At 61.8% G+C, this 27,923-nt stretch overlaps 1 protein-coding gene across 3 annotated transcripts; it reads left to right on the top strand.

Annotated features, from left to right (window-relative positions):
• The first annotated feature begins 36 nt into the window (after positions 1 to 36).
• NBEAL2 (neurobeachin like 2) lies at positions 37 to 26,874 on the top strand. Of its 3 annotated transcripts, none has more exons than XM_084282071.1 (55): positions 37 to 152; positions 4,376 to 4,464; positions 5,718 to 5,861; positions 6,694 to 6,775; positions 7,059 to 7,171; positions 7,268 to 7,350; positions 8,254 to 8,339; positions 8,948 to 9,215; positions 9,311 to 9,417; positions 9,648 to 9,731; positions 9,817 to 9,900; positions 10,035 to 10,133; positions 11,156 to 11,727; positions 11,807 to 11,939; positions 12,019 to 12,138; positions 12,218 to 12,545; positions 12,634 to 12,716; positions 12,870 to 12,962; positions 13,400 to 13,571; positions 14,069 to 14,202; positions 14,296 to 14,455; positions 14,527 to 14,629; positions 15,212 to 15,365; positions 15,536 to 15,694; positions 15,777 to 15,936; positions 16,090 to 16,175; positions 16,417 to 17,118; positions 17,202 to 17,380; positions 17,460 to 17,619; positions 18,841 to 18,978; positions 19,077 to 19,382; positions 19,553 to 19,702; positions 20,163 to 20,320; positions 20,405 to 20,529; positions 20,603 to 20,723; positions 20,821 to 20,978; positions 21,259 to 21,392; positions 21,522 to 21,629; positions 21,775 to 21,870; positions 21,963 to 22,087; positions 22,183 to 22,323; positions 22,419 to 22,549; positions 22,630 to 22,739; positions 22,841 to 22,958; positions 23,045 to 23,142; positions 23,239 to 23,355; positions 23,430 to 23,519; positions 23,620 to 23,729; positions 23,835 to 24,007; positions 24,233 to 24,327; positions 24,433 to 24,549; positions 24,632 to 24,793; positions 24,878 to 25,026; positions 25,116 to 25,251; positions 26,380 to 26,874. In XM_084282071.1, exons 1-55 carry the CDS (start codon positions 102 to 104, stop codon positions 26,482 to 26,484), a joined length of 8,259 nt encoding a protein of 2,752 aa, XP_084138197.1. In that variant the 5' UTR covers positions 37 to 101; the 3' UTR covers positions 26,485 to 26,874. The 3 variants fall into 3 exon arrangements, with proteins under 3 accessions (XP_084138197.1, XP_084138195.1, XP_084138196.1); XM_084282069.1 differs by having other exon boundaries at positions 8,227 to 8,339; XM_084282070.1 differs by lacking the exon at positions 37 to 152 and adding an exon at positions 2,230 to 2,396 and having other exon boundaries at positions 8,227 to 8,339.
• The last annotated feature ends 1,049 nt before the right edge of the window (positions 26,875 to 27,923 follow it).

Below are 27,923 nucleotides of genomic sequence, written 5' to 3'. Positions count from 1 at the left end.
CCTTTTTTTCCCTAAAATTCACCCCAAACCCCCCCCCTCCCTTTCATCCCTCAGGGCTATGGCCCCCCCGGGGCGCTGAGCCCGGCTCGGCCCGGCTCGGCATGGCTTCCCGGGAGCGCCTCTACGAGCTCTGGATGCTTTACTTCGCCAAGGTGAGCCCGGACCCCCCCACCCCAAAAAAAAAACCCAAAAAATTAAAATTTAGGGACCCCCCCACTCCCCCCTAAACCCCCCTCCACCCTCTTTCACCCCCATCCCTCCCCTTCCCCCTTTACAACCCCCAAACCCACGCCCCCCCCCTCAAAATTTAAGGTTTCCTTGCCCCCCCCCCTTGCTTCCCACCCCTAAATTTATAGGGTTTTTTGCCCCCCTCTTCCCATTCCCCCCCCTCCCTAAATTCCCCCCCCCTCATAGTTTAGGGCTTCCCACCCCAAAATCCCTTTAAATTTAAGGCTTCGGTGCCCTCCCCCCCCCCTCGCCCTCCTCTCCCCCCAAATTCGGGGGCTCCGCGACCCTCCCCTAAATGCCCGGGGGGGTTTAGGACACCCTAAAAAGCCCCCCCCCCAGCCACCAGCCCCCCTTTTATCCCCAGCTGTGCCCCCCAACCCTATTTTTTTGTGTCCCCCCCCCCCCCCCTCCAGCAGCAGGTGCGGTGACATTGGAGCCATGTCCCTTATAGGGGGGAAATTTGGGGGGGGGTCCCATAAATTGAGGGGGGTTCCCATAAATTGAGGGGGGGTCCTATATCTTGTGGGGGGGATCCCATATCTTGTGGGGGGTCCCATATTTTGGGGGGGGGTCTCACATCTTGTGGGGGGGTCCCTAATCTTCAGGGGGGTCCCATATCTTGGGGGGGGGGGTCCCACAACTTGTGGGGTGGGTCCCATACTTTGGGGCTTTTTTTGGGGGGGGGAATCTGCTCCGGACCCCTTCCTGGTTTGGGGTTTTCCCCCCCCCCCCAAGCGTATTTTGGGGGAAAAAAAGGGGAATCTGGAGTCGGGGAGGAGGTGGTGCCGGGATACCGGTCACTGGGGTGCTCCCAGTTTGGGGACTGGGATGCGCTGGGGGGGCGGGCAGGGGGAGGTGTGTGGGGTGTGGGGGGCGTCCTGTATGGGGATATCTGTGGTGCCGGGGGGTGTGGGGGCTTATAGGGGCAGGGGGCTATAGGGGCAGGGAGTTATAGGGGTAGGGGTTATAGGGACGGGGGCTTATAGGGACAGGGGGTTATAGGGGCAGGATTATAGGGGCAGGGGCTTTATAGGGGCACGAGTTATAGGATCAGGGGCTATAGGGACATAGGGACGGGGGCTTATAGGGACAGGTGCTTATAGGGGCGGGGGTTATAGGGACAGGTGCTTATAGGGACGGGGGCTATAGGGACAGGTGCTTATAGGGACAGGGGTTATAGGGACAGGAGCTATAGGGGCACGGGTAAAAGGGGCAGGGCTTATAGGGGCAGAGTTATAGGGACTGGGGCCATAGGGGCAGGGGCTTATAGGGGCAGGTGCTTATAGGGACAGAGTTATAGGGACCGGGGCCATAGGGGCAGGTGCTTATAGGGACAGAGTTATAGGGACCGGGGCCATAGGGGCAGGTGCTTATAGGGACAGGGGTTATAGAGACAAGAGCTTATAGGGGCAGGAGCTTATAGGGGCAGGGGCCGTGCCACCGGGGCGCGCACACCGCTGTGGGGACATGTCACGCTGTGCAGGTGGGCACTCGTATGGGGCCATCGGCCACACGCTCCTATAGGGCCACACGCCACCCCAGTGGGGTGTACACCCACGGGGGACGCGGTGACCCCAGCGGGGGGTGGCTTTTTGGGGACAAAAAGGGGCGGACGAGGAGCCCAGGTGCCAGCGGGGCCCCATACAACTTCGGGGGGGCGCACGGAGAGGTGGCGGCGGTGGCACAGGTGACACCGGGGTGGTGACATCGGGGTGGGGACATCGGGGTGGGGACATCGGGGTGGGGACATTGGGGTGGGGACACTGGGGACGGTGCCGATGTCCTTATGGGGTCGGTGGCACGGGGCGGGGGCGCGGAGACCCCGGTGGCCCCCCGCGGGGCGCGCGGCGCGGTGACAGCGGCGGTGACAGCGGCGGTGACAGGAGGAAATGTCGTTGGGGCCGCGGGTGACTTGGCATTTCCTGACTCGTTTTACACAAGAACGGAGCAAAAAAAAAAAACAAAAAACAAAAAACAAAAAAAGGGGGGGGACAGGAAAAAAATTATAAAAAAAAAGAGAAAAAAAAAACAAGAAAATAGGAGCGAGGACGGGAGCGCGGTGTCACCGTCACCGGTGTCCCCACGCGCGTTTCCGCTCCCCGGCCTCGCCACCGCCCCTTCCCGCGGCGGCACCGGGGGCCATGGAGGCTCGCGGGGCCCCCCCGGAGGTAACGGGGTGCTGGGGGTGGGGGTCCCAAGGGTGCTGGAGGGGGTGGGTGACACCCAAGGGTGGCACCCGCGGGGTGAGCGAAGAGGAAAAGGGGGGACGAGGAGGTTTGGGGTCAAAGGGAGGTGGTGGTGGTGGGTGCCGCGCGGGGAGGTGGGCACCCAAGGGTGCTGCGTGGGGTGGTGGGGGGGTCGTGGGGTGGTCCAGGGGGGAAGGCACCCAAGGGTGCTGCGTGGGGGGACGGCTTGAGGTGGTGGAGGGGAAGTGGGGCACCCTTAGGGGGTTGTAGGCACCCCGGGGTGCTGCGCAGGGTGCTCCGGGACGTGGGGCACCCTAGGGTGCTCCGTGGGGGTTGGAGGCACCCCAGGGTGCTGCACAGGGGCATGGGGCACCCCAGGGTGCTCTGTGGGGTCTGCCGATGCCCCAGGGTGCTCTATGGGGTGCGCAGGGGCATGGGGCACCCTGGGGTGACACAGCAGGGACATTGGGGCACCCCAGGGTGCTGCATGGGGTGCACAGATCCCCAAGGGTGCTGCACGGGGTCCACAGGGACATGGGCACCTAAGGGTGCTCTGTAGGGTGCACAAGGGATGTGGGGCACCCAAGGGTGCTGCACGGGGTCATGGGGCACCCCAGGGTGCTGCATGGGGTGCATGGGGCCGTGGAGACCCATGGGGTGTGCAGGCACCCAAGGGTGCTCCATGGGGTGCACGGGGACATGGGTGGCCCAGGGTGCTGCATGGGGACAAGGGTCACCCTAGGGTGCGCCATGGGGTGCACAGCACCCAAGGGTGCTCCATGGGGCTCAGGGAGACGTGGGCACCCTGGGGTGCCCCATAGGGTCCCCAGGCACCCAAGGGTGCTCTGTGGGGTGCAGGGGGTCAGGAGCACCCTAGGGTGCCCCATTGGGTTCCTGGGCACCCAAGGGTGCTCTGTGGGGTGCACGGGGGCATGGGGCACCCAAGGGTGCTCCATGGGGTGCAGGGGGTCAGGGGCACCCAAGGGTGCCCCATAGGGTGCCCAGGCACCCAAGGGTGCTCCGTGGGGTGCATGGGGGCATGGGGCACCCAAGGGTGCTCTATGGGGTGCAGGGGGTCAGGGGCACCCAAGGGTGCCCCATAGGGTTCCCGGGCACCCAAGGGTGCTCTGTGGGGTGCACAGCACCCAAGGGTGCTCCGTGGGGTGGGGGCTGGGTGACTCACCCCTTGCACAACCCCGGGGGCGGGGCCGACGTTCTGCCCGCTGATTGGCTGGCGCCCGCCTGGAGGACCAGGTGTTCCGCGTGCTGATTGGCTGGCAGGTGGAGGGGTTGGGTCAGTTCTGAGCGGTGATTGGGCAGGGGTCGTCTTCGAGCGGCTGCGCCTGGTGCTGATTGGCTGGTAGGTGCTGTGGGGACAGGTGCTCTGCGTGGTGATTGGTCAGCGCCTCTACAGGTTGTTGTGCCCTGTGTGCTGATTGGTCGGTTCCTCTACAGGTTGTTGTGCTCTGTGTGCTGATTGGTCGGTTCCTCTACAGGTTGTTGTGCTCTGTGTGCTGATTGGTCGGCGCCTCTACAGGTTGTTGTGCTCTGTGTGCTGATTGGTCGGCGCCTCTACAGGTGGTTCTGTTGTGTGTGCTGATTGGTCGGTGCCTCTACAGGTTGTTCTGTTCTTTGTCCTGATTGGTCAGCACCTCTACAGGTTGTTCTGCTCTGGTTGCTCATTGGCTGGTGGCCCCCAGGGGTGTGTGGCTCCCTGCTGAGCTGATTGGCCAGCCGTTCCTGGGGGCCACGGCCTCTCTGCGTGCTGATTGGCCAGTCTGCAAGGCACTGGATTCGGACCGCGCTGATTGGCCGGTGGCTCTGGCGGGGGGGATCTCCGCGGGAGCTGATTGGCCAGCACCCAGCCTGGGACTTCAGGGGTGCCCCCAGGGCAAAAATAATGGAAAAAAAGTAAAAAATAAAAATAAATTCGTGACCTGACGGCCGCCCCCCCCCGGCAGAAGGACCTGGCATACCTGCAGCAGTGGCTGGAGGCCTTCGTCATGAACTTCGAGAAGGTCATCGCCGTGCCCTCGCTGGAGCCCCGCAGGTGAGGGGGTCACCACCTCACCCCCCCCAAAAAAAATAACCCACTCCAACAAAAAATAACCCACACCAAGACGAAATAACCCACTCCAAAACGAAATAACCCACGCCAAAAAAAAATAACCCACTCCAAAACAAAATTATCCCCCCCCCAGAAAAATAACCCATACCAAAACGAAATAACCCACGCCAAAAAAAAATAACCCACTGCAAAACAAAAAATAACCCACTCCGAAACAAAATAATCCCCCCCCCAAAAAAATAACCCATACCAAAACAAAATAACCCACGCCAAAAAAAAATAACCCACTCCAAAACAAAATTATCCCCCCCCCAAAAAATAACCCACTCCAAAACGAAATAACCCACACCAAAACAAAATAACCCACTGCAAAACAAAAAATAACCCACTCCGAAACAAAATAATCCCCCCCCCAAAAAATAACCCACTCCAAAAAGTTAGCCTCCCCCCAAAAAGAATACCCCCTTCCCAAATAAATAACCCACCCCCCTAAAAAAGTAACCCATCCCCCAGAAAAATAACCCATCCCCCCCAAAAAATAACCTATTCCAAGAAAAAATACCCCCCCATGAAAATACACTGCCCCCAAAAATATACATCACCCCCAAAAATATACACACCCCAAAAAATATACACACCCCAAAAAATATACACCCCCCCAAAAAAAAAACATGCCCCCCCAAAAAATACAACTCTCCCCCAAAAAATACCCTTTTCCCAAAAAAATAGCCACCCCCCCAAAAAAATAACTCGCCTCCCAAAGAAATAACCCACCCCCATAAAAATATAACCCCTTATAAAAGAAATAACACCTCCCCCCCAAAAAAATAACCCCCCCCAAAAAATAACCCACCCCAAATAAATAACCCACCCTAAAAAAATAACCCACGCCCCTAAAAATACCCCTTGAATACCCCTTCCCCCAAAAAATACCCCGCAAAAAAAAGAATAATCATCCCAGCCCCCCCCAAAATTATATCTTCCTTAAAAAAATAACCCCCCCTTAAAAAAAAAATCCCCCCCCCAGCCCTGGGTTCGCAGCCGGGGCTGGGTTTTGGGGTTTTTGCTGCAGCGCCGGAGGCGGCTCATCCGCTGCCTCGCTCGGTGGTTTGCAGCCATCCGGCCCCGCGGGAGGCTGGTGGGGGGGGTGTTTTATTTATTTTTTTGGGTGGGGGAGGTCCCTTTCTGCCCCATCCTAAATTTTTTTTTGTCTCCTTTCCCCCCCCCCCACCCAGGCCGGAGGATTCGGCGTCGGAGATCCCGGTGCTGCCGCGGGAGGTGCTGCAGGTGCTGAGCCAGAGGCTGGCGCAGTGCGTGGGGCAGGGCCCCCGCCTCGGGCAAGCCCTGCTGCTGCTCAAGTTCTTCATCATCATCTGCAGGTGGGTGACCCCCCCCCTGGATGAACAGACCCCCCCCCAAAAGGACAGACCCCCCCCTGGACGGACAGACCCCACCCCAAAAGGACAGACCCCTCCCCAAGTGGATAGACCCCCAGGGTTGGGGGAGAGGAGGGGTCCCACAGCTCCGTGGTGGCTCCCTGGGTGCTCGTTCCTCCCCCAGACAAATATTTGCCCCCCCCCTAAAAAAAATATATTTATTTTGCCCCCCCCAGGGCATCTCTCCCCCTTCCCAAAGCGTGGATTGAGCCCCAAAAGTGCATCCCCCTCAAGCGCATCGTGTCCCCACACAAGTGCATCACGTTGCACCCCCCAAAAAATGCATTGTGCCCCCCCAAAAAGTGCACTGTGCCCCCCCAAAAAGTGCATTGTGCCCCCCCAAAGAATTTAATTGTGCCCCCCCCCAAGAATTTCATTGCCCCCCCCCGAAGTCCATCACACCGTCTCCCCAAAAACCTCATCCCGCACCCCAAAATGCATCGTGCCCCCCCAAAAAATGCATCATGCCCCCCCCAAATTCATAGTGCCCCCCCCAAATTCATAGTGCCCCCCCCAAAAAATGCATTGTGTCCCCCCCCCTCGCCACGGGTATATTTAGTGCTGGAGGGGGGCCAGATCCCAAACAATGGGGCTGGGTGGTGCGGGAGGACACGGGGTCAGCCGAGGACGTGGCGCCTTATCCCACCCCCCCAGCCCATTATCTCCCCCCCGGCTGTGTTATAACCCCCCCCCGGGTATATTTTCCCCCCCCCGGGTATATTTTCCCCCCCCCGGGTGTGTTGTCCCCCCCCCCACGGCGTTTTCCACCTTGCAGGAATTTGGAGAACGTCCAGGCAGACAAAACGCCCGGCTTCATCCCCGAGGTGCTGGCGCTGCTGCGGGGCTGTGCGAGCAAGGTGGGCACCGTAACCGTGACCCCCCCCACCCCAAAGGGGTTTTAGGGTCCGGGGGGGGCGCTGAGCACCTGCGGGACCCCAAATTTTATCTTTTTTTTTGGGGGGGAAAAGGAGAGGGATGGGGGAAAGGAGAGGGACCGCTTTGCACCTTCGTGGCGCACGGGTGGGATGGAGCAGGGAGAAGGCGGGCTGGGGGGGCTCTGGGCGTGTGGGGGGGGGTTATTAATTATTAATTATTAATTATTTGGGATTAACCGTGCTCTGCACACCCCCCCACACGCAGCTGAGAAGCGGGCAGGAGGAGGGGGCGCAGCTGGAGAGCGTGATGCTCTACGCCCTGCACCTCTGCGAGTGCCTCTTCGACCCCTACCAGACCTGGCGGCGGCAGCTGAGCGGGTGAGCCCCCCGGGGGGGGAAAAAAACAGCGTCCCCCCCCCAAAAAAAAAATATTTGCACCCCTCTCATCGCCTCCTCTCACTCCTCTCCTTCCAGGGAAGTCGTCAGCTCGCAGGAGAAGAGCAAGTACAAGTTCGCCCCCGCCGCTTTGCCCCCCGAGTTCGATGCCTTCTTCCAAGGTAAATCTGCGCCCCCCCTTTTTTTTGGGGGGGGTCCCGGGGCCAAATCTTTTTATCCGTGCTATCGGCACCACCTGAAGCTGTTTTTGTTTTTTTTTTTGCACTTTATTTTTTTTTTACACCCCCCCCAGAGTACTCTGGACTTAAAGGGATTTCACGGGGATTAACTCAAGGCGGCTTTCTGAGGGGGGGGCGTCGCTTTCGGAGCCCCCCACAGCCCCAAAACCTGAACTTTCGAGGCTAAAAATTAATTTCTTTTGATTTTAATTGCCTAGAATTGACTGGAAGGGGAAACCCTGTGAACGCAGGTGCGCTCCACCAGTCCGCCGCCTGGCAGTTCTTGCGGGATGCGCCCCCCCCCTCATTTTTGGGGCAAAATCCTCCTTTTCCACACATTCAGCGCATTCACCTTATTTCGGAAGCCCTGAGAAACAAAGCAAATGGGATTTTTTGGGTGAGACTGATGACTTCAGGGCACCAAAGCCGAGCGATCAGCGTCCTTTTAACCCAAATTTTGGCCGTTGTGGTGCACGGGGCTGACAAAAATACAGCCCGGCCGGGAAACCCTAAAAACCCCATAAATGAGCTGTGAAGGGGAGCCCCCCCCCCGGGCAAAGGGGTTGCAGAAAGCACCTAAAACTCCCGGCAAGCTGTTACCCGTGCCGGCTGTGAATCCCCACTGAGCTCAATTTTAGCGCAAAACCCCGGGGTTTTAGAACAAAAAACTCCCCCCCATGCAGCCGAAGCTGCCCAAATCCGAGGTGTTTGTGCCCCATTTCCCCCAACAGGGTACAATGCCACGGATTCCGGAGTGTGTTTTGGGGTGGGATGGGTGGAAAAGGGAATTCTTGCCATTTTTTTGCCACCTGCCCCAAGCTCCCCCATCGCCCCGTGTCCTTGCAGAGAGCTTCCAGCCCGGCGGGCAGCTCCCCGACGAGCTCCAGCTCCGGGTCATCCACCTCTTCGGGGCCATCCTCTCCGGGTCCAAGGTATTTTTGGGGTGGGGACGGGGACAGGAGGGACACAGGGGGGTCCCCACGGCTCTGCCAAACCCTCACTGCCCCCCCGATGGGGCTGGGTACATCAGCACGGGCTGGGGAGAGGGAAACCAAGACCCAGCCCCAAGCCTGATGTGTTCCAAGCAAGATGCTGGGCTGGAATTGAACTGGAATTAAACAGCTTGACTTCCAAAAGCCTTTCAGGGTCACGGTTAGAAATCACAGCCTGGGTGACGCCCTCAATTCACCCTAAAAAAAAAAAAAACAAAGTGAGGGCGAAGATAAAGAGCAGTCCTGGCCGCTCGGCTCCGGGGCAGATAAGAGCACCTTGGGTGGATAACTCAGTGCCGAGCACACGTGGGCTGTAATAAACTCAGAGCTCAGAAATAGCAGGACTTGATTAACAGTTCCAAAACGTGCTTTTTTCTTTTTTTTTTCAATTAATTTGCCAGCACCGGGCAGGAAAGCATCACGTAGAGACCTGGAGCGCTGCACGCATCGCCGGGGCTGGCTTAGACGCGGGGTTTTACCTTGGTGGCGGGGAGGGGGAAAAAAAAAAAAAAACAGGAATAAAATAAAAATCTCTTTGCTCCCGACAGCCCAACGCTCTGCAAGCCATCACGCCGGCGGCGCTGGAGGTGCTGCTGGGGGTGCTGAGGCGAGCGGGCACGGGGCCGGCGCCGTGCCCGGGGCTGCTGGAGCTGACGCTGCGCGGCGTGGTGGCGGCGGTGCACGCGCTGCACGCCAGCAGCCCCGGCCCCGTGCCCCTACGCTCGCTGCTGGACGGCTACTTCAAGGTGCTCAACGCCAACCCGGCCTCGGCGGCGCCGGCCGGAGGCCTCATCGCCCTGCGGGTGCAGATGTTGGGTAAAAACGGGAGGGTTTCGGGCGGTGGGGAGGCGGGTTTGGGGTCGCGGAGGGTGCTGAGAGGGGTTTTTGTTGTCCCGGTGAACGTGGTGTAGATGCCATCCCGGCCATGCTGAGCTGCGACGACCGGCCGGTCCTGCAAGCCGTCTTCCTCAGCAACAACTGCTTCGAGCACATCATCCGCCTGCTGCAGAACAGCAAGGTAGCTGCACTGCTTCGGGGTTTTTTTTTTGGGGTTTTGCGTCCTCACTTCCATCCTCATCCTCCCCGGCTCGAAACGGCTCGGAACGGCTCGAAACGCCAGGCCACGCTCCAGGAGCCGCCCCAGCACCTTCCCCACCTCGCCCTCACCCCAAACCAGGGCAGGGATGATGCCTGACCCTATTTTTTCTCCCCCTACACCCCAACCTGGCCTTTCCTTCCTCGCCCCAGCTCTACCTCAACAGCACGCAGGAGGCGGGTGAAGCCCAGGACAAGCTCCCCATGCAGCCGCCGACGGGCGGTGGGCTCCAGCAGGTATTCTGTGGGGCTGCCCCACAGCACAGCTGCCCGGTGGGGTCGGGGGAGATGCCCACAGCCCACCCACCCCCCTGTCCTGCAGGTCTTTGACGTCGGCTCCGATGCCATCGCGGTCCACGCTATCGGGGTGCTCACGGCCATCATGAGCAACTCGCCCTCGGCCAAGGTGGGTGAGGAGGGTGGACGGCTCCCGGCGCAGCTGGGGTTGGGTTTTTTTTTTTTCAAGCTGCGAGGTGTTTTGGGACAAAGCAGCTCGTCCCGGGGGCCGCTGCAGAGCCCGACGTGCCCGGGTGCTTGCAGGAGGTGTTCAAGGAACGCATCGGCTATGCCCACCTCTACGAGGTGCTGAGGAGCCAGGGCCAGCCCACCCAGCGCCTGCTCCAGGAGCTCCTCAACATGGTGAGTGCTCCCGTGGCTCCTTTTTCAGTGCTGGCATCCCACAGGGGAACAGTGGGGTTGGTCTTTGCCTGCTGCAGCCCCTTCTTTCACCCCCCAGTCCCTGCTGGGTCCCCGTGGTCCCCATCCCGAGGTGGCCTCACTGCCTCGAGCTTTGAGTGGCACTCAGCTTTGGGGAGATTCGAGCTTTTGGGGAGGGGTCTTGGGAGGGTTCCCCCAAAACGCTCGGTGCACGGGGGTCTCCCAAGGGTTTTGGTGCGTGGGGGTCTCTCAGAGGCTTGGTTCGTGCAGGTCTCCAAGAGTTTTTGTCTGGTGGGGGGGTCTCCCGAAACACTTGGTGCAAGAGGGTCTCCCAAGGGGCTTGGAGCACAAGGGGCTTCCAAGATCCTTCATTCATGAGGGTCTCCCAAGGCCCTTGGTTTATGAGGGTCCCCCAACACCCTTCATTCACAAGGGTCTCCCAAGGGGCTTGGATCATGAGGGTCCCCGAAGGCCCTTCATTCATGAGGGTCCCCCAAGGGGCATGGTTCACAAGGGTCTTCCAAGACCCTTCATTTATGAGGGTCTCCCAAGGGGTTTGGTTCATGAAGGGTCTCCCAAGGGTCTTGGTTCACAAGGGTCTCCCAAAGTTCCTTCATTCACAAGTGTCTCCCAAGGGGCTTGGATCACAAAGGTCCCCAAAGTCCCTTCATTCACGAGGGTCTCCCAAGGAGTTTGGTTCACAAGGGTCCCCCAAGGCCCCTCATTCACGAGGGTCTCCCAAGGCTCTTGGTTTACAAGGGTCTCCCAAGAGAGGTTTCCCAAGAGTCTCCCAAGGGACTTGGTTTATGAGGATCTCCCAAGGCCCTTGGTTTACGAGGGTCCCCCAAGACCCTTCCTTCATGAGGGTCTCCCAAACCCCTTGGTCCACGGGAGTCTCCAAGACGCTCGGCGCACAGGGCTCACCGCCGCACACCCAGGCCAGTCGGGAGGAGCATCCATCCCTCTCCCCGTGCCCTCACCAACCATCTCCCATATTTCAACAGGCGGTGGAAGGCGACCACAGCTCCTTCCCGGCGCTCCCCATCCGCAACGAGCAGCCTCTGCTCCTGCTGCTGGCCTGGCTCCCCTCGCTGTCCTGCCGCGAGCTCCAGCTCTTCCTTGCCGAGCGCCTGCGCCGCCTCTGCGAAGCCTCGCTGCCCGGCCGCCTCACCTGCGTCAAGGCAGGCATGGTGGGCAGCCTGCTGGCCGCCCTGGCTGCCGAGCCAGCCCTGCCTCCCTCCTGCTCCGAAAATCTGCTGGAGCTGCTGCGGGAGCTGGGCGGCCTCTCCATTCGGCCCGGCGAGCTGCGGCAGCTGCTGAGGCTGCTGCGGCGCGAGCGGGGCCGGGGGGCGCATCCCTACACGGCGCCGGTGCTGCGGGCGCTCTCGGGGATGGCACGGGCTGAGGGACCCCCTCGAGCTTTGCAATATTTCGACCTGACCCCCGGCATGGCCGGGATCATGGTGCCCGCTGTCCAAAAATGGCCCGGCGGCGCCTTCGCCTTCCACGCTTGGATCTGCCTCAGCGAGGAGGAGCCCGGCCCGCCGGCGAGGCCGAAGAGGAGGCAGCTCTACAGGTGAGGCTGGTGGGGACAAGAGGAGGGTGAGGAGGGTGAGGTGCAGCCATCCCCACCGTGCTGTCCTCCCTTTCTGCAGCTTCTTCACGGCCAGCGGGACGGGCTTCGAGGCTTTCTTCACCGCCGACGGCATGCTGGTGGTGGCCGTCTGCACCAAGAAGGACTACATGACGGTGGCACTGCCAGAGGTGGCCTTCAACGACTCAGCCTGGGTGAGTGACATCCCTGTCCTTGTCTCCATCCCCGTGGTGGGGACAGGGACGGGCTGAAACCCTCTTCTCAACCCCGCAGCACTGCGTCGACATCGTCCACGTCGCCGGCCGCCGGCCCTTCGGCCAGAACGTGGTCAGCATCTACGCGGACGGGCACCTGCGGAAGACGGCGCAGCTCCGCTTCCCCTCCCTGCACGAGGTCAGGCACCCCTCCCCGGCACCTCACCCCGCTCTGGGTGGCACCTTGGGGGCTAAACACCGCTCCCTGTCCCCTGCAGTCCTTCACCTCCTGCTGCATCGGCTCGGCGGGGCACCGCACCACCACCACGGCCATCGGCAGCAGCCACCCGCCGCCGTCCCACGGGCCGGAGCTGGCCTTCCCCCCACACCCTGCTCTCTCTCGCTCACAATCCTTCCCCGCCGCCCTGGGACCCCACGCCTGGACCCCTCTGCAGCCCCCCACCGAAGGGGTGGTGGCCACCACGGCGGCCGGCAGCCAGGACACCGAGTGGGGCACCCCCACGTCCCTCGAGGGCCACCTGGGCTCCGTGGCCATCTTCTGCGAGGCGCTGCAGCAAACCCAGGTCAAGGCGCTCTTCTGCTCGGGTACGTGGGGGCAGGGGGACATCCACGGGGGTGCTGGGGGGGTCCACGTCTCCAGCCCTTCGCCGCTCAGCCCTTTTTCCTCCCCCAGGTCCAAACGTGGCGTCCCCGTTTACGCTGGAGGGCGACCTGGTGGAGCTCAGCAGCAAGCTCCTGCTCTACTACACCCCACAGGTGAGGGCTCCCGTTGTGCTTGTCCTCACCAGGACCTTCCCCTCGTGGTCCTCGGGGTCCAACCCACCTCGTCTTCCCCCGGTGACGTTTTTGGGGTGATGGTGGGGACCCAAGTGTCCCCGAGTCCTCACGGGGTGCTGTGCTCTCTTCCAGGCCTGCAGGAACAACATCTGCCTGGACCTCTCTCCCAGTCACGGCCTGGACGGGAGGCTGACGGGGCACAAGGTGGTCAACTGGGACGTCAAGGTATGCTGGGTGTAGGGTGGCTCGGCCTGATTCACCCACCCCATAGCTTGGAGGCAGCCAGGCCTCACCATGGATGTGGGGCAGGGGGTGCTGGATGGCCCTGGTGGTTCCCCTGGACCCTTTGGGGGGGAATCAGGGGAATATGTGGTATGGGATCTATCAAGGACCCATGGGTCCACCAAGGGTGATGGCCCCTGGGCCACCAGGGTCAGCCCTGGAGGTCCTCAGTGTCCAGGCTGGGCACCATGGGTGGTTGCTGCAGGGGAAGAGGTGTTTTTGGGGCACCTTTTGGGGTGTTCCCCAGCTTGGGTGAGCTGGCAGAATGATCCCTGGGGTCCCCAGCCCCAGATGGACATGCGACCTCCTCCTCTACACCCCCATCACCACGCAGCCCCCGGGGACACCCAAAAAATCTCTCGCCTCCCCCGCCCTGGCAGGACGTGGTCAACTGCGTGGGCGGGATGGGCGTCCTGCTGCCCCTGCTCGAGCAAGTGGTGAGCAAGAAGGAGGAAGCCGAGGACGAGCAGGAGACCAACGACCTGGTGGGGCCAGAGCTGACGTCCTCCAGGAACGCCCAGGGCATGCTGATCCCCCTGGGCAGGTCCTCAGGTGAGGTCCCCGAGTGGGGTGAAGCAGGAGCAGTGCCGTAGGTAACCCCGCTGCCACGTGGGCTGGGTGTCTACCACGGGCAAAACCTTGCCCGGGGCACCAGGATTTATGGGGCAGTGGAAAAACCATCGCCCTCGTTGACGTCTTTTGAGGTTGTTACGACCTAATTAGTCATAAATGAGCGGTTCTGGGAAGGTGAGGGTGGCTCGAGCCTGCCTGGCTCCGGTTTTGCTTTTGCATGCGGTCCCTGGTGTCCTGCACGAACCTGGTGTGGGTTCATGCAGAAGCCTTGGTGACATGAGATTCCTCCCGATACCCAGCTGCTAATTTTCGGGCAGAAAAATGAGGTTTCTCAGAGCAACCGAGGTTTCTGTTTGGTTAAGTTTGGGGGAAATAGGTGAAGGGCCTATTTTGTGGTGGGGTCACCAGGCTGCAGAAGGGGGAAGGACCCTGGTGGGAGCGAGCTGGTGGCTCCCAGCTCTCCCCGTGCCTTGCAGAGAGCAGGCTGGAGAGGAACAGCGTGGCTGCCTTCCTGCTGCTGGTGAAAAACTTCATCCAGCACCACCCGGTGAACCAGGAGAGCCTGGTGCAGTGCCACGGGCCGGCCATCATCGGGGCACTCCTGCAGAAGGTAGGGAGCTGCCGCAGCCACCGGGCTCCATCCCAAAATCGCTGCCCAAACCACAACCCCCCCCCCTCCTTATCACCTTATCACCCCGGGCAGGTCTCCGGCCCACTGCTGGACATGAGCACGCTGATGGCCTCGCAGATCCTGATGGAGCAAGTGGCCTCCGAGGGCAGTGGGCTCCTGCTGCACCTCCTCTACCAGCACCTCCTCTTCGATTTCCGCATCTGGAGCAACAGCGACTTCGCCGTCCGCCTAGGTGGGGGCAGGAAGGGCACCCGCGGGGCTCCCCGGGGCCCGGTGGTGGCCGCTCACCCCCTCTCCACGCAGGTCACATCCAGTACCTGGCCAACGTCGTCAAGGACCACAAGCAGCGCATCCGCAAGAAGTACGGGGTGCAGTACGTCCTCGACTCCATCCGGACCTACTACGGGTGAGCTGCTGCTTGTAGACGGGATGCCTGGCCCCCAGGCACTGGTGTTGTGGTGGGCTTGAGCCCTGGAAGGTGCAATTTGGGGTGGACGCCTTTTATTTGGGGTGGACGCCTTTTATTTGGGGTGGACACCTTTTATTTGGGGTGGACACCTTTTATTTTCGGTAGTATCCCCTCTGCGAGCACGTCATGGGGAAAATCTGATGGAGCATTATGGTGGGCACGGGACCTTCTGCTCCCCATGCCCCATCCCCAAGCGCTGCATGGTCTTTAACATACCCAGATCTGCCACTGATTAGCCCCAAAATCCACCCCAGCAGTAACTGGGGGCGTCGTGGTTCCTGCAACAAGCTGATGCTCTTTTCTTGCCTGACCCCGTGGCTTTCTGCAACGGGATGCTCACACCCTGCAGAGACCCAAACCCATGGGCTGGGTGTTTCCTGGGGTGCCTGCGGGGATGCTCACGCTGTCCTGGAGCTCGTCAGGCTCCGTGGTGGGATTTGGGATTGTGCTGGTGACGAGGGGCAAAAGGGGAGCTGTCCGCATCCCCAGAGGGAACATCCCCGTGTGTCTCTTCCCCAGTGCCTCCAGGGAGAAGTCCACGACGACGGACGACATCAAGACGGTGCAGACCTCCCTCTTCAGCCTGGTGAAGGACTTCTTCTGCCGGAGCTTCTCCGGGGAGGAGATGCAGAGCTTGCTCAACTACGTGGCCGCGGCGCAGGACGAGCAGCAGGTACGGCGCCTGGATGCCCAGATCCCACCACGCCGCCCCAAAAAGAGTCCCCGAACACGTAGGGCTGGCCTCGTTCTTGGGAGTAGCTCAGCAAGCAGGTGGGGAGAAGCCACTGAGATCCCAGTGGGGTGCGTGGAGGACAACGTGCAGCCAGAACCCTTTGCCTGCAGGTCTGTGGGGCGCTGGAGGTGATCCACAGCCTGCTGAAGGGCTCGCCCGCCCAGGAGCAGCTCTTTGCCTTCCTCTTCGAGCCGGGCCACGTGGAGGTCCTCTTCTCGCTGCTGGTGCAGAAGAAGTTCTCGGATGAAGTGCGGGAAAGGGTCTTCAAGGTGAGAAGGGGGTCCCCGGTGTCATCCCCCGAGGGTGGGGGCTTCTCCACGGGGCCACTGCCACCCCTCTGTGCCTCGCCAGATCCTCTACAAGATGCTGAAGTACGAGAAGGTCCCCGAGCGCTGCAAGAACCGCCTGAAGCTGAAGGACATCGGCTACCAGGGGCTCATCGCCTGCCTCAGCGACGTCCCCGGCTCCATGCTGCTCTTCCGCTGCCTCTCGGAGCAGGTCCTCGGGGCAGGTACCGTGTCCCCTTTTTGTCCCGTCCTGGTGGCACGCCACAGGGCCATCCTGGTGGCTTCCCGCCCTGGTTCAGCTCAGTGGGGCTGGCTGGAGGTAGATCTGGGGAGCTTTGGTGGCTTTTGGGGGACCAAAACTCTCTCCTTGCCTGCAGATCCTCCCAATTATAAGGACCTGGTGGCCGTGGTGTACCTGTCCCACCGGGCTGAGCTGACCGTCCGGCTCGATATCTGCCGCAAGGTGAGCAGAGCGAGGTGCAGGGGGTGCCACCATGGGGTCACCACGGGGCTGAGCTCCCCCATGGGATCACGGGGACATGGGGACAGCGAAAACACCCCACGATGGGACCTGGGGTTGCTCAGAACCACTGCCAGCCAGCCTGACCGCCCTGCTCCTGCCCTTTGGGGGGCTCCAAGCCCCTCTGAGAGGTTTCCTGGAGCTGAGGTAACCCCGCTGGGTGTCTCCCCATCTTGTCCCACAGCTCTTCCACTTGATCTACGCGCAGCAGGACATGGTGAAGCAGCTGGCGAGGCTGGCGGGCTGGCAGGACACGCTCACCAAGCTCTACGTCAAGGAATCCTACGAGTCCCGCCAGCACAGCCTGAGCCACTCGAGCAGCGGGGGCTGCCTGGAGCTCCTGCGCCTCTCCGAGCCCCCCGGCAGGGACGGAGGCACCGAGACGGGAGGGAAGGAGGCGGTGGGCTGCACGAGCCCCCCGCCCGCCGAGCTGCAGGAGCTGGACGTCTTCCTACCTCTGGGCTACGAGGCTTCGGACCAGGAGCTCTCCGAGGGCTTCTCCGACCACTCCACCTCGCCGAGCGGCCGCGCCAAGTCCTTCCACTCCTACAACTTCAAGTCCTTCGACTCCTCCGACCGCGCCAGCCGCTCGTCCTCCAACCCCGGCGACGTCCCCTTTGACGGCGTCTACCACCCGCTCTCGCCCTTCTCCACCTCGCCCTTCGACCTGGGGCTCGACCTGGCCAGCACCAGCTCCATCGCCACGGCCGAGAGCGGCGCGCAGACGCCCGCCAGCGGCCCCGGCACCCCCTCACCCCTGGAAAGCTTCAAACCCTTCCCGGGGATGCGCACCCGCAAGAGCTCCAGCCTCTCCAACGTCCTGGATGAGAGCAGCTACCAGGACGCCCTGCCCAGCGACAACGTCTCCAACACCAGCAACCCCCAGGTGAGCGCCGAGCCGTGCCGCCCGCCTCCTTTTGGGGAAATTCCAGCTGGGTTTCCTAAACATTTTTTCCACCTTTCCGGCAGCAAACGCCCGAGGAGGAGCTGTGCAACCTCCTGACCAACATCGTCTTCTCGGTGACGTGGCGAGGGGTGGAGGGCTGGGACGACGCGGCGTGGAGGGAGCGCGGGCAGGTTTTCTCCGTCCTCACCAAGCTGGGCACGGCCTGCGAGCTGGTGAGGCCCCCCGACGAGATCAAGCGCAGGTTTGTAGGGGTTTACGGATGGTCAGGGTGGGGGCTACGGGGTGGTGGGGACCCTACAGAGCTCCCCGCTGTCCCGCAGCCTGCTGGAGATGATGCTGGAGTCGGCGCTGACGGATCTGAAGGAGTCGGGGCCGGCCGCCCTGCCCGGCCTCACCCAAAATGCTCTCAAGCTGCTGCGGCTGCTGCAGGATTTCTTGTTCTCCGAGGGACACAACAACCAGGCCCTGTGGAGCGAGAAGGTGAGCGGCCACGGGCAAGGTCCTGACCCCAAGGAGGACTCTAAACCCTTGTGCTGCCCCCCCAAGCCTGCGGTTAGCCTTGCCCCCAAACCCTGCCCTTACACCCACAGCCTGTAAATCTAACCCTAGAAACTAACCCAAGCCCTAATCCTAAAACCTAACCTATTAACCTGTAAATTTAACCCTAACCTCTAAGCCTAACCCTAAAACTTAGCTCCAGCCCTACGCTCTTGCCATAAACCCCAACACTAACCCTAAGCCTTAACCCCAACCCTAAGCCTTAACCCCAATCCTAATAGTACACCTTTGCTGTAAACCTAACCCTAATCCTCAACCCTATTGCTAACAGCTAACCCTGATGTTAGCCCTAAATCTGTAGCCCATAAACCTAACTCTAGGAACTAACCCAAACCCTAATCCTAAAACCTCACCCTGGCTCATGACCTCTAAACCTCAATTGTAAACCTAACCCTAAACCTTAACTTTACACTCTTGCTATGAGCCCTAATCCTATAGCCTGTCTGTCCCTAGTCCCTAACCCTTAACCCTACACCCTTATCCTAAACCCAAACCCTATACCATAATCCTGTACATTAAGATCTTTATCCCTGATTTATATAAACCTAACCCTGAACCTCAACCCTAACCCTACATCTTTGCTGTAAGCCCTAGCCCTAACTCCTAATCCTGACCTTTAACCTTAAACCTACGCCCTTGCCATAAACCCAAGCCCTTATCCCGATCTAAACCCTAATTTATAACCTATAAATCTAACCAGACCTCCTAAACCCTAATCCTAAACCTTAACCCTACATCCTTGTTATAAGACTCAACCCTAACCCTAATCCTAATCTTAACCCTAAACCTAATCCTGACCTTTAACCTTAACCCTACACCCTTGCCATAAACCCAAGCCCTAAACCCTAGCTCTATACTCTAAATCCTAATTTATAACCTATAAATCTAACCAGACCTCCTAAAAAATAATCCTAAACCTTAACCCTACATCCTTGCTGTAAGACTCAACCCTAACCCCAATCCTAACCTTTAACCCTAACCCTACACCATCCCCATAAACCCCAACCCTAAAACCTTTCCCCTGCCCCTAATTCCTTCCCCTCCCCATAACCCAAACTGGTGTCGAGCGGTGGCTGGGAGATGGGGACCCGGCTCCATCTTTGGGGCTGCAGACGGGGGGCTCACTGTGCCCCCCAACCCCAGATCTACGAGGGGGTGAGCGGCCTCCTGGACAAGCTGGGCGTCTGGTACCACCTGGCCAACGGCACCTCCGACCTGAAGGAGATGGCCCAGACGGGGCTGCGCGTCCTGGTGGGCTACATCATGCTGCAGGACCCCCAGGTGGGTCCCCTGGGGCTGTAGGGGGATGACCCCAACCTTTTTAGGGCCGGGCAGGAGGCTTCACCTCACGCCCCCGTGCGTCCCCTCTCCCCACCAAGCTGCACTCGCTGGCCTACGTGAAGCTGCACAGCCTGCTGCAGACCGCCTCGGCCCCAAAAAAGGACGAGGCTTGCTACCTTTTGGGCAAGCTGGAGACCCCGCTGCGGCGCTCGCTGGACGCCAAATCGGAGACCTTCTCCTGGCTGGTGCCCATCGTGCGCACGCTGATGGACCAGTGCTACGAGACCCTGCAGCTGCAGCTCTTCCTGCCCTCGCTGCCCCCCACCAACGGCAGCCCCACCTTCTACGAGGACTTCCAGCTCTTCTGCACCACCCCCGAGTGGAGGAGCTTCATCGAGAAGCACGTGGGTGGCGCGGGGAAATCTGTTTGGGACCCTCTTCTCGGGTTTAGAGGTGGCTCTCGTGTTGGAGTGCCACCAGGCTGGGACATCCCAAACCCATGCCAGGGTGACCCAGGAGGTGCTGGTGCCCTGCTGAGCACCCTACAGACGTCTCCTCTCTTCCACCCCTGCAGGTGCAGCCCACCATGGCCCAGTTTGAGATGGACACGTTCGCCAGGAGCCACGACCACATGTCCAACTTCTGGAACGCCTGCTACGATGCCATGATGAGCAGCTCCCTGCGGCGGGAGCGGGACAAAGCGGACAGCAGGAAGATGTTCCAGGTACTGCCTCCTCCTCGCCCCAGGGACATCTCCCTGGGGACGTGCTCCTTGTCCCAGGGTTGTGCTCCTCACCCCAGGGATGTGCTCATCACCCCAAGGATGTGCTCCTCACCCCAGGGATGTCATCCCAGGGATGTGCTCGTCACCCCAAGGATGTTCCCCTCACCCCGGGGCTGTGCTCCTCACCCCAGGGGTGTCACCCAAAGGACGTGCTCCTCACCCCAGGGATGTGCTCCTCACCTTGGGGATGTTACCCTGGAGATATCCTCTTGATCCCAGAGAGTTCATCCCAGGGATGTGCTCCTTAACTTGGGGATGTCATCCTAGGGCCATGCTCCTCATCCCAGGGATGTCACCCTGGGGATGTTCTCACACCACAGACATCACCCCATGGACGTGTTCCTCACCCCAGGGCCGTCCCCAAGCCCCAACCCTCACCGTCACCTCCCCTTTCCACCAGGATCTGGTTCTGGAGCCGGCGGCGAAACGCGCCAAGGCCGAAAACGCCCGGCACGCCAACGTGCTGAAGCAAGCCAACAACCACCAGAGCACCGTGCTGAAGCAGTGGCGCTCCCTCTGCCGCCTCCTCACCTCGCCTCGCTCCGCCTGGGCTGACCGGTGAGCACCCACACCCCCACCTCAGCTCCAGTTTGGGGTACGGGTGCGGATCTGGGGGGTCTCTCACCCTCACCTGCCCCCCAGGAACCCGCCCGAGGTTCGCTGGAAGCTCTCAAGCGCCGAGACCTACTCGAGGATGAGGCTGAAGCTGGTGCCCAACCTGAATTTTGACCAGCACTTGGAGGCCAGCGCCCTGCGGGACAACCTGGGTGAGGCTGGTGGGCACCCAGGGGTCCTCGTGTCCCCAGGGGGGCTGCCCGCTGATCTCCCCCCTCGTTCCAGGAGCTGATAACCTCCACAACCCCGCTGAATCCCTCCCGCTCGCCATGGCCAAGGAGGCCAAGGTGAGCGAGCTGGAGGACGACCAGCTGGCTGAGGAGGACCTCCCCGTCCTGGACACGCAGTGAGTGTCCCCATCCCCATCCGTGACCCAAAGTTCCTCACTTGGGGGTGTCCTCACCCTTTTGGGGTGTCCTCACCCTTTCCCTGTGCCCCCCCAGGGCCGAGCCCAAGGAGCAGAACCAGCGGGAGAAGCTGGTGGTCTCGGAGGACTGCGAGCTCATCACCACGGTGGCCGTCGTCCCCGGCCGCCTGGAGGTGACGACCCAGCACGTCTACTTCTACGACGGCAGCAGCGAGAAGGAGGAGACGGAGGGAGGTAAAAGGGCACGTGCCCCGGAGAGCACGGGGAGGGGGGACAATCTCTGCCCGACCCCTGCTCCCAGACAGCCTGGAGCTCCTCAAGGGGGTCCCTGCGGCGCAGCGGGGTGAAGATGCCCCCATCCATCCCCTGTCCCACCCCAAAGCCCACCTCCCGTGAGGCCGACCTTTTGGGGTGCTCTCCCTGGTTCCATCCCCAATCCCTGCCCTTCATCCCCTGCCTCTCCCCTCTTCTGGGTGCTCGCTGAACCCCCCTGGGCTCTGTGCTCCCCCGGCAGGGATCGGCTACGACTTCAAGCGCCCCTTGTCCCACCTGCGTGAGGTCCACCTGCGCCGCTACAACCTGCGCCGCTCCGCGCTCGAGCTCTTCTTCATCGACCAGGCCAACTACTTCCTCAACTTCAAGAAGAAGGTGGTGCCACCCTTTTCTACCCCCGAGCCCCCCCAAGCTCCAGCCCGGGCCTCCCTGGAGTCACAGGACCGTGTCGGGTCCACGTGGGGACCTCGAGCATCAGCAGGGCTCTCGCCTCCATCCCTGCAGGTGAGGAATAAGGTTTACTCCTGCATCCTGGGCCTGAGGCCCCCCAGCCAGATCTACTTCGGCAGCCGCTCGCCCCAGGAGCTGCTGAAAGCCTCGGGGCTCACCCAGGTACCCGTGTCCCCCTTCCCCATGTCCCCCCCTGAGGGTGCCCGTTCAAAGGGGGGTGTCCACGCGCCCCCTGCGGGGCCAGCTGTGGGGTTTGCTCCACCTTCTGCCCCCCAAAATCATCTCGGCCACCCCCTTTTTGCTCCAGAAATGGGTTCTGCGGGAGATCTCCAACTTTGAGTACCTCATGCAGCTGAACACGATCGCGGGGCGCACCTACAACGACCTCTCGCAGTACCCGGTGGTGAGCACCCCATGTCCCCCCAACCCCGGGCTGCCCGGTGGCCCCAGGTCTCCCCCCAAAAGCCTCACCCACCCCCATCCTGACCCCCTCAGTTCCCCTGGATCCTGCGGGATTACGTCTCGGAGACCCTCGACCTCACCGACCCGACTGTGTTTCGGGATCTCTCCAAGCCCATCGGGGTGGCCAACGAGAGGCACGCGCGGGACGTGAAGGAGAAGTGAGTGCCCCAAAAAAAAAAAAAAAACAGGGACTGTGGGGGGTGTAGGGACTGGGGCACCTTCCCTGACCCTGCTGCTTTCCCCCCACTACCAGATACGAGAGTTTTGAGGACCCCACGGGCACCGTGGACAAGTTTCACTACGGCACGCACTACTCCAACGCGGCGGGTGTCATGCACTACCTGATCCGCACCGAGCCCTTCACCACGCTGCACATCCAGCTGCAGAGCGGACGGTGAGCACCCCGGGGAGGGTGGGGGGTGGAAGGGGGGACACAGAGCCACCGCCACCACCGCCGGGGTCCCACGGTGTCCCCCCCGTTGCCCCCAGGTTCGACTGCTCGGACCGGCAGTTCCACTCGGTGCCGGCGGCGTGGCAGGCCCGCATGGAAAACCCCGTGGACGTCAAGGAGCTCATCCCCGAGTTCTTCTACTTCCCCGAGTTCCTGGAGAACCAGAACGGTAACGGGGGGGAATGGGGACAGGGATGGGGACAGGACAACTGGTTTCCTGACCCTCTGTCCCCTCCCTGTTGTCCCCAGGCTTTGACTTGGGCTGCCTGCAGATGTCCAACGAGAAGGTGAACGACGTGGTGCTGCCACGGTGGGCACGCTCCCGTGAGGACTTCATCTACCAGCACCGCAAAGCCCTGGTGAGATGGTGCAGCCCCCATCTCCTCTCCCACTGGGTTAAGGTCCTTTTTGGGGGGCAGCAGGTGTCCCCAGCCCCCCGTGACACCCTGTGCCCCTGCAGGAGTCGGAGTACGTCTCGGCACACCTCCACGAGTGGATCGACCTCATTTTCGGGTACAAGCAGCGAGGCCCGGCCGCCGTGGAGGCCCTCAACGTCTTCTACTACTGCACCTACGAGGGTGAGCTGCGGGGACAGGGGGTGGGGGGCACCCAACGGGTGGGGCCTCATTAAAAATCCCTCCTGTTCCCCCGTTCCCATCCCCAGGCGCCGTGGACCTGGACGCCATCGCCGACGAGACGCAGAGGAAGGCTTTGGAGGGCATCATCAGCAACTTCGGGCAGACGCCCTGCCAGCTGCTCAAGGTGGCTCAGTCCCCCCCAAAAATCCAAGCCCCCCCAGCTTCATTTCAAGGGGTTCTGCCCCCATTCTCACAGGTCTCACCCTCTCCCTTCCTCCAGGAGCCCCATCCTGCCCGGCTATCGGCCGAGAGCGCAGCCCGCAGGCTGGCCCGCCTGGACACCCGCCCGCCCAACGTCTTCGAGAACCTGGACCAGCTCAAATCCTTCTTCGTGGAGGTGGGGACAGGGACACGGGGTGCTGGGGGTGCCAGCAGCGAGCGGGGCACCCACCAGCTGTGTCTTCCCCGCAGGGCATCAGTGACGGCGTGGCCTTGGTGCAAGCCGTGGTCCCCAAGAACCAGGCGCACTCCTTCATCACTCAGGGATCCCCCGACGTCCTGGTGAGCGCAGGGAAACTGAGGCACGGGTGCTCCTCACCGAGAGGGTGACAGTGTTGGGGGTCCTCCAGGCACGTCACCAATGTCACCTCCCTCTGCCCAGGTCACCGTGAGTGCCAACGGCCTGCTGGGGACCCACAACTGGCTGCCCTACGACAAGAACATCTCCAACTACTTCAGCTTCACCAAAGACCCCACCGTCTCCAACGCCAAGTGAGTCCCCGTCCCCGGGTCCCTCGGGGCCGCGCGAGCTCTCCCGGTCCCTGCGGTGCCAGGAGCGTGTCCCTGCCTCCATCCCGTGTTGTCCTTCCCCCCCAGGACCCAGCGTTTTCTGCAGGGCCCCTTCGCCCCCGGCGCGGACCTGTGCTCCCGCACGCTGGCCGTGTCCCCCGACGGGAAGCTGCTCTTCAGCGGGGGACACTGGGACAACAGCCTGCGTGTCACCTCCCTGGGCAAAGGGAAGGTCGTTGGGCACATCACCCGGCACATAGGTACGGTGTCACCCTCCTTCGGGGTGCCAAGGGGACCTGGGATCACGCAGGGGACATCCCCGCAGCCCTCAGGGCTCGTCCAGGCTCCACTAGGGCCAGGATGGGGCTAGCAGCAGCTCCGCGCCCCAAAGCATCCCTCTTGGTGCCACCTGCTGGGGTTGGGCTGCCAAGACACACACGGGGACAGGGGCCCGGCGGCTCACGGTGTCTCTCGGGGTGTCACAGATGTTGTCACCTGCCTGGCTCTCGACCTGTGTGGCATCTACCTCATTTCTGGCTCCCGGGACACCACCTGCATGGTGTGGCAGGTCCTGCAGCAGGTACGGGGCTGCGCCGTGTGCCGGCTCTCGGGGTGAAGGTGCTGATTTCCGGGGCCTTACGGTGGCACAACGAGGTCCCTGAGGTCCCCGTGTCCCTTCTACCAGGGCGGATTCTCCAGCGGCTTGGCCCCCAAGCCCGTCCAGGTCCTGTACGGCCACGACGACGAGGTGACGTGCGTGGCCATCAGCACCGAGCTGGACATGGCCGTGTCGGGCTCCAAGGTGAGCCGTGGGTGGGTGGCGAGCCTCATCCCAGGGAAAACGGCACCGGCCATCGCGCCACCCTCATCCTCTTCCTCTTTAGGACGGCACCATCATCATCCACACCATCCGCCGGGGCCTCTTCATGAAATCCCTGCGGCCGCCCGCGGAGAGCTCGCTGCCCGCCGCCGTCACCCACCTGGCCGTGGGGCCCGAGGGGCAAATCGTCACCCAGACGGCCGTGGGCGAGCGCGCCTCCCTCAAGGTGAGGTGACACGGCCGGGCTGCGCCTCCCCCTTTTCCCCAGGTCCTTTTGATCCATCATCCTTCCCCCTACTCCCTCCCGCAGGACAAATTCGCCCTGCACCTCTACTCGGTCAACGGGAAGCACCTCGCCTCCGTCCCTCTGGACCAGGAGGTGACAGCCATGTGTGTGACGGAGGAATTCGTGGTGCTGGGGACCATGCAGTGCGGGCTGGAGATCCGTGACCTCCAAAGGTGAGGGTTGGCACCCCGCTGGTGCCACCAGCACCCCCTCGGGATGCTCGCGGGGTGCCATCCCCCAAATCTTCTCCCCCCTTTTGCAGCCTCCGGGCGGCGATGCCCCCCGTGCCCATGCGGGTGCCCGTGCACAGCGTGTCGGTGACCAAGGAGAAGAGCCACATCCTGGTGGGGCTGGAGGACGGCAAGCTGATCGTGGTGGGGGCCGGGCAGCCCGCCGAGGTGAGCACGGCCCCTCCTGGCTGTGGGGCTGGGGGTGGCAGTGCGAGACGGGGGGAGGTCACGTTGCTGTGTCCCTGTGTCCTGATGGGATGGGATGGGATGGATTAGGATGGGATGGGTGGGCTAAGTTGGGTTGGGGTGTGTTGGATTGGGATGGGATGGGATGGATGGGATGGGATGGGATGGGATGGGATGGGATGGGATGGGATGGGATGGGATGGGATGGGATGGGTGGGTTGAGTTGGGATGGGATAGGATGGGATGGCTTGGATTTGGATGGGATGGATGGGTGGGTTGGGGTGGGTTGGGATGGGATTAGGTTGGGGTAGATGGATTGAGTTGGGTTGGGGTGTGTTGGATTGGGATGGAATGGGATGGGTGGGTTGGGTTGGGATGGGATGGCGTGGATTGGGATGGGATGGGTGGATTAGGTTGAATTGGGATGGGATGGCTTGGATTGGGATGGGAAGGGTGGGTTGGGCTGGGTTGGGCTGAGTTGGATTGGGATGGAATGGGATGAAATAGGTGGGTTAGGTTGAGTTGGGATGGGATGGGATGATTTCGATGGGATGGGTGGGTTGAGTTGGGTTGGGTTGGGCTGGGTTGGATTGGGATGGAATGGGATGGGATAGGTGGGTTGGGTGGAGTTGAGATGGGATAATTTGGATTTGGATGGGATAGATGGATTGGGGTGGGATGAGAGGGTTGAGAGGGAATGGGATGGGATGGGATGGGATGGGATGGGATGGGATGGGATGGGATGGGATGGGATGGGTTAGGGTGGGACAGCCGGGATGAATGTCATGGAGCGGGACAGGCTGGGATGGGGATTCACATACGGAAGGAGATGGGGTTTGGATGGGAATGGGGATTCAGATAGGGGTTGTGGGTAGGGATAAGGAAGGGATTGGAAGTGGGGTTGGGAATATGGAAGAGGATGCGGATGGAGAAAGGATAAGGATGGGAATTGGAACGGGATGGAGACGGGACTGGGGATGGAAATTGAGAAAGGGCGTGAGCACGCAGCTGTGCATGAGGATAATAGGGGTGGGAAAATGGAAGGGGACGGGGATGGGGACATGGAAAGGGACGGGTCATGGGGCGGGTGCTCACCCCCCTCTCCCCTAGGTGCGTCCAGGCCAGTTCCACCGGCGGCTGTGGCGCTCCACGCGCCGCATCTCGCAGGTCTCAGCCGGAGAGACGGAGTACAACCCCAACGAGGCCAGGTCCTAGGCTGCCACCCCACACCCGGCCCCGCCGGGCTTCCCGCAGCTCCCGGCCCCTCCTGGGGGGCACGGCGACAAAGGGGGGGGACCCCGCGACCCCCCCACATCAGCGCCCCGAGCCCCTGGCGAGCCGGGGGGGTGAGGAGAGGAGGGGTGAGCCCCGAGCTCCCCGCAGCCGGGGCTGCGTGCTCGGCCCCTCGCCGTGGCCTTATTCAGCCCCCCCTCTGGGCTGGGGGGACAGCAGTGGGGTGAGGGGGGCGAGGAGGTGCCCAGGGGGGACCCCTCGCTGGGAAGAGGGGTGCTGTGTGTCCCCCCTCCCCCACCAACCCGCTGGCCAGGAGCCGGCTGCCCCTTTCCCCGACTGTTTTTTTTTCTATCGATTTCTAGCTCTTTTACAAAAAAAAAAAAAAAGGAAAAAAAAATGAAAAAAAAGAAAAGAAAGATTAATAATATATCTATCTATAAGAAATAAACGTGCACAAGGCCCTTGTCTGCCCCGAGCTGTCTCTGTTGGGGACGTTCACCCCCCCCCCCCCCCCAGGCTGTGTTTTTGGGATGCGGCGAGCCACGGGGCCCTTTCTTCCTGCCCTACATAGCGGGGCCAGCCTGGCACGGGCTGTGCTCCGGGCAGGGGGCCAGCGGCCCCCGCGTGTCCCCAACTGGCACACGGGGACACGCGGCAGCCACCTCCCGTCCCGGCAGGCACACGTGTCACGAGCGTGTGGGGTCTCAGCCGGGTCCCCACGAGCGCCGAGGTGCCACGAGCGCAACCATCCCCCCCTCCCTCCCCGTCCCCACAACCCCTCCAAAAACAAAAAAAAAAACCCTTCCCCACCTCCCGGGGAGGGGCTCGCATCCCCTCGTCCCCACGGCCTCGGGACCCCCACAGGGGGCTGGCTGCTGTCCCCACAGACGCCACCACCACCACCACCTTGTCCCCGTCCCTGTCCCCGTGCCCGGCCCCCGCGGCGCCCGTGTCCTCCCCTGCCCCGGCACCTCCGGGGCCCCACGGCTGGCAGCGACCTCTGTCCCCGAGCGGGGCTGGCCGCGGGTGCCCACGGCGTCACGTGGAGCCCAACCAGCCAGAGGCCGCCGGGAGCCGAGCCGGGAGCAGCCGCGGCGGCGGAGGTACGGACGGACAGACAGAAGGACGGACGGGGAGGGAGGGAGGGAGGCAGGGCTGGAGGCGGTGGGGGAAACTGAGGCACGCGACAGCTCCCCTGCGTCGCTCCCCGAGGGGTCTCGGCCTCCGACACGGCTGCTGGAGGGATGGGGAGAGCCCGCGCTGGCCGTGGTCCCCGTGTCCCCGACCCCAAAGGCTGGGCCCAGCTGTCCCCGTGCCGTAGATCCCAATCCCAAGTGTCCCAGTCCATTCCCCGCAGTGTCCCAGTAGCAGGTGTCCCTTTCCCAGCTCTCCCTGTTCCCATTAGCTCCAGTTATCCCAAA

The sequence above is a fragment of the Netta rufina genome, assembly GCF_964035555.1.
Source record: "Netta rufina genome assembly, chromosome: 2".
Lineage (NCBI taxonomy): Eukaryota > Metazoa > Chordata > Aves > Anseriformes > Anatidae > Netta > Netta rufina.
This window is presented reverse-complemented; position numbering and strand designations above follow the sequence as displayed.

Excerpts from the sequence above, each read along its gene's own strand:
- NBEAL2 (XM_084282069.1), top strand. The coding sequence starts at position 102 with ATGGCTTCCCGGGAGCGCCTCTACGAGCTCTGGATGCTTTACTTCGCC. Across the intron at positions 21,871-21,962 it reads ACCTCTCGCAGTACCCGGTG|TTCCCCTGGATCCTGCGGGA; the intron begins GTGAGCACCCCA and ends TGACCCCCTCAG. Across the intron at positions 23,143-23,238 it reads CGCCCTGCCAGCTGCTCAAG|GAGCCCCATCCTGCCCGGCT; the intron begins GTGGCTCAGTCC and ends CCCTTCCTCCAG.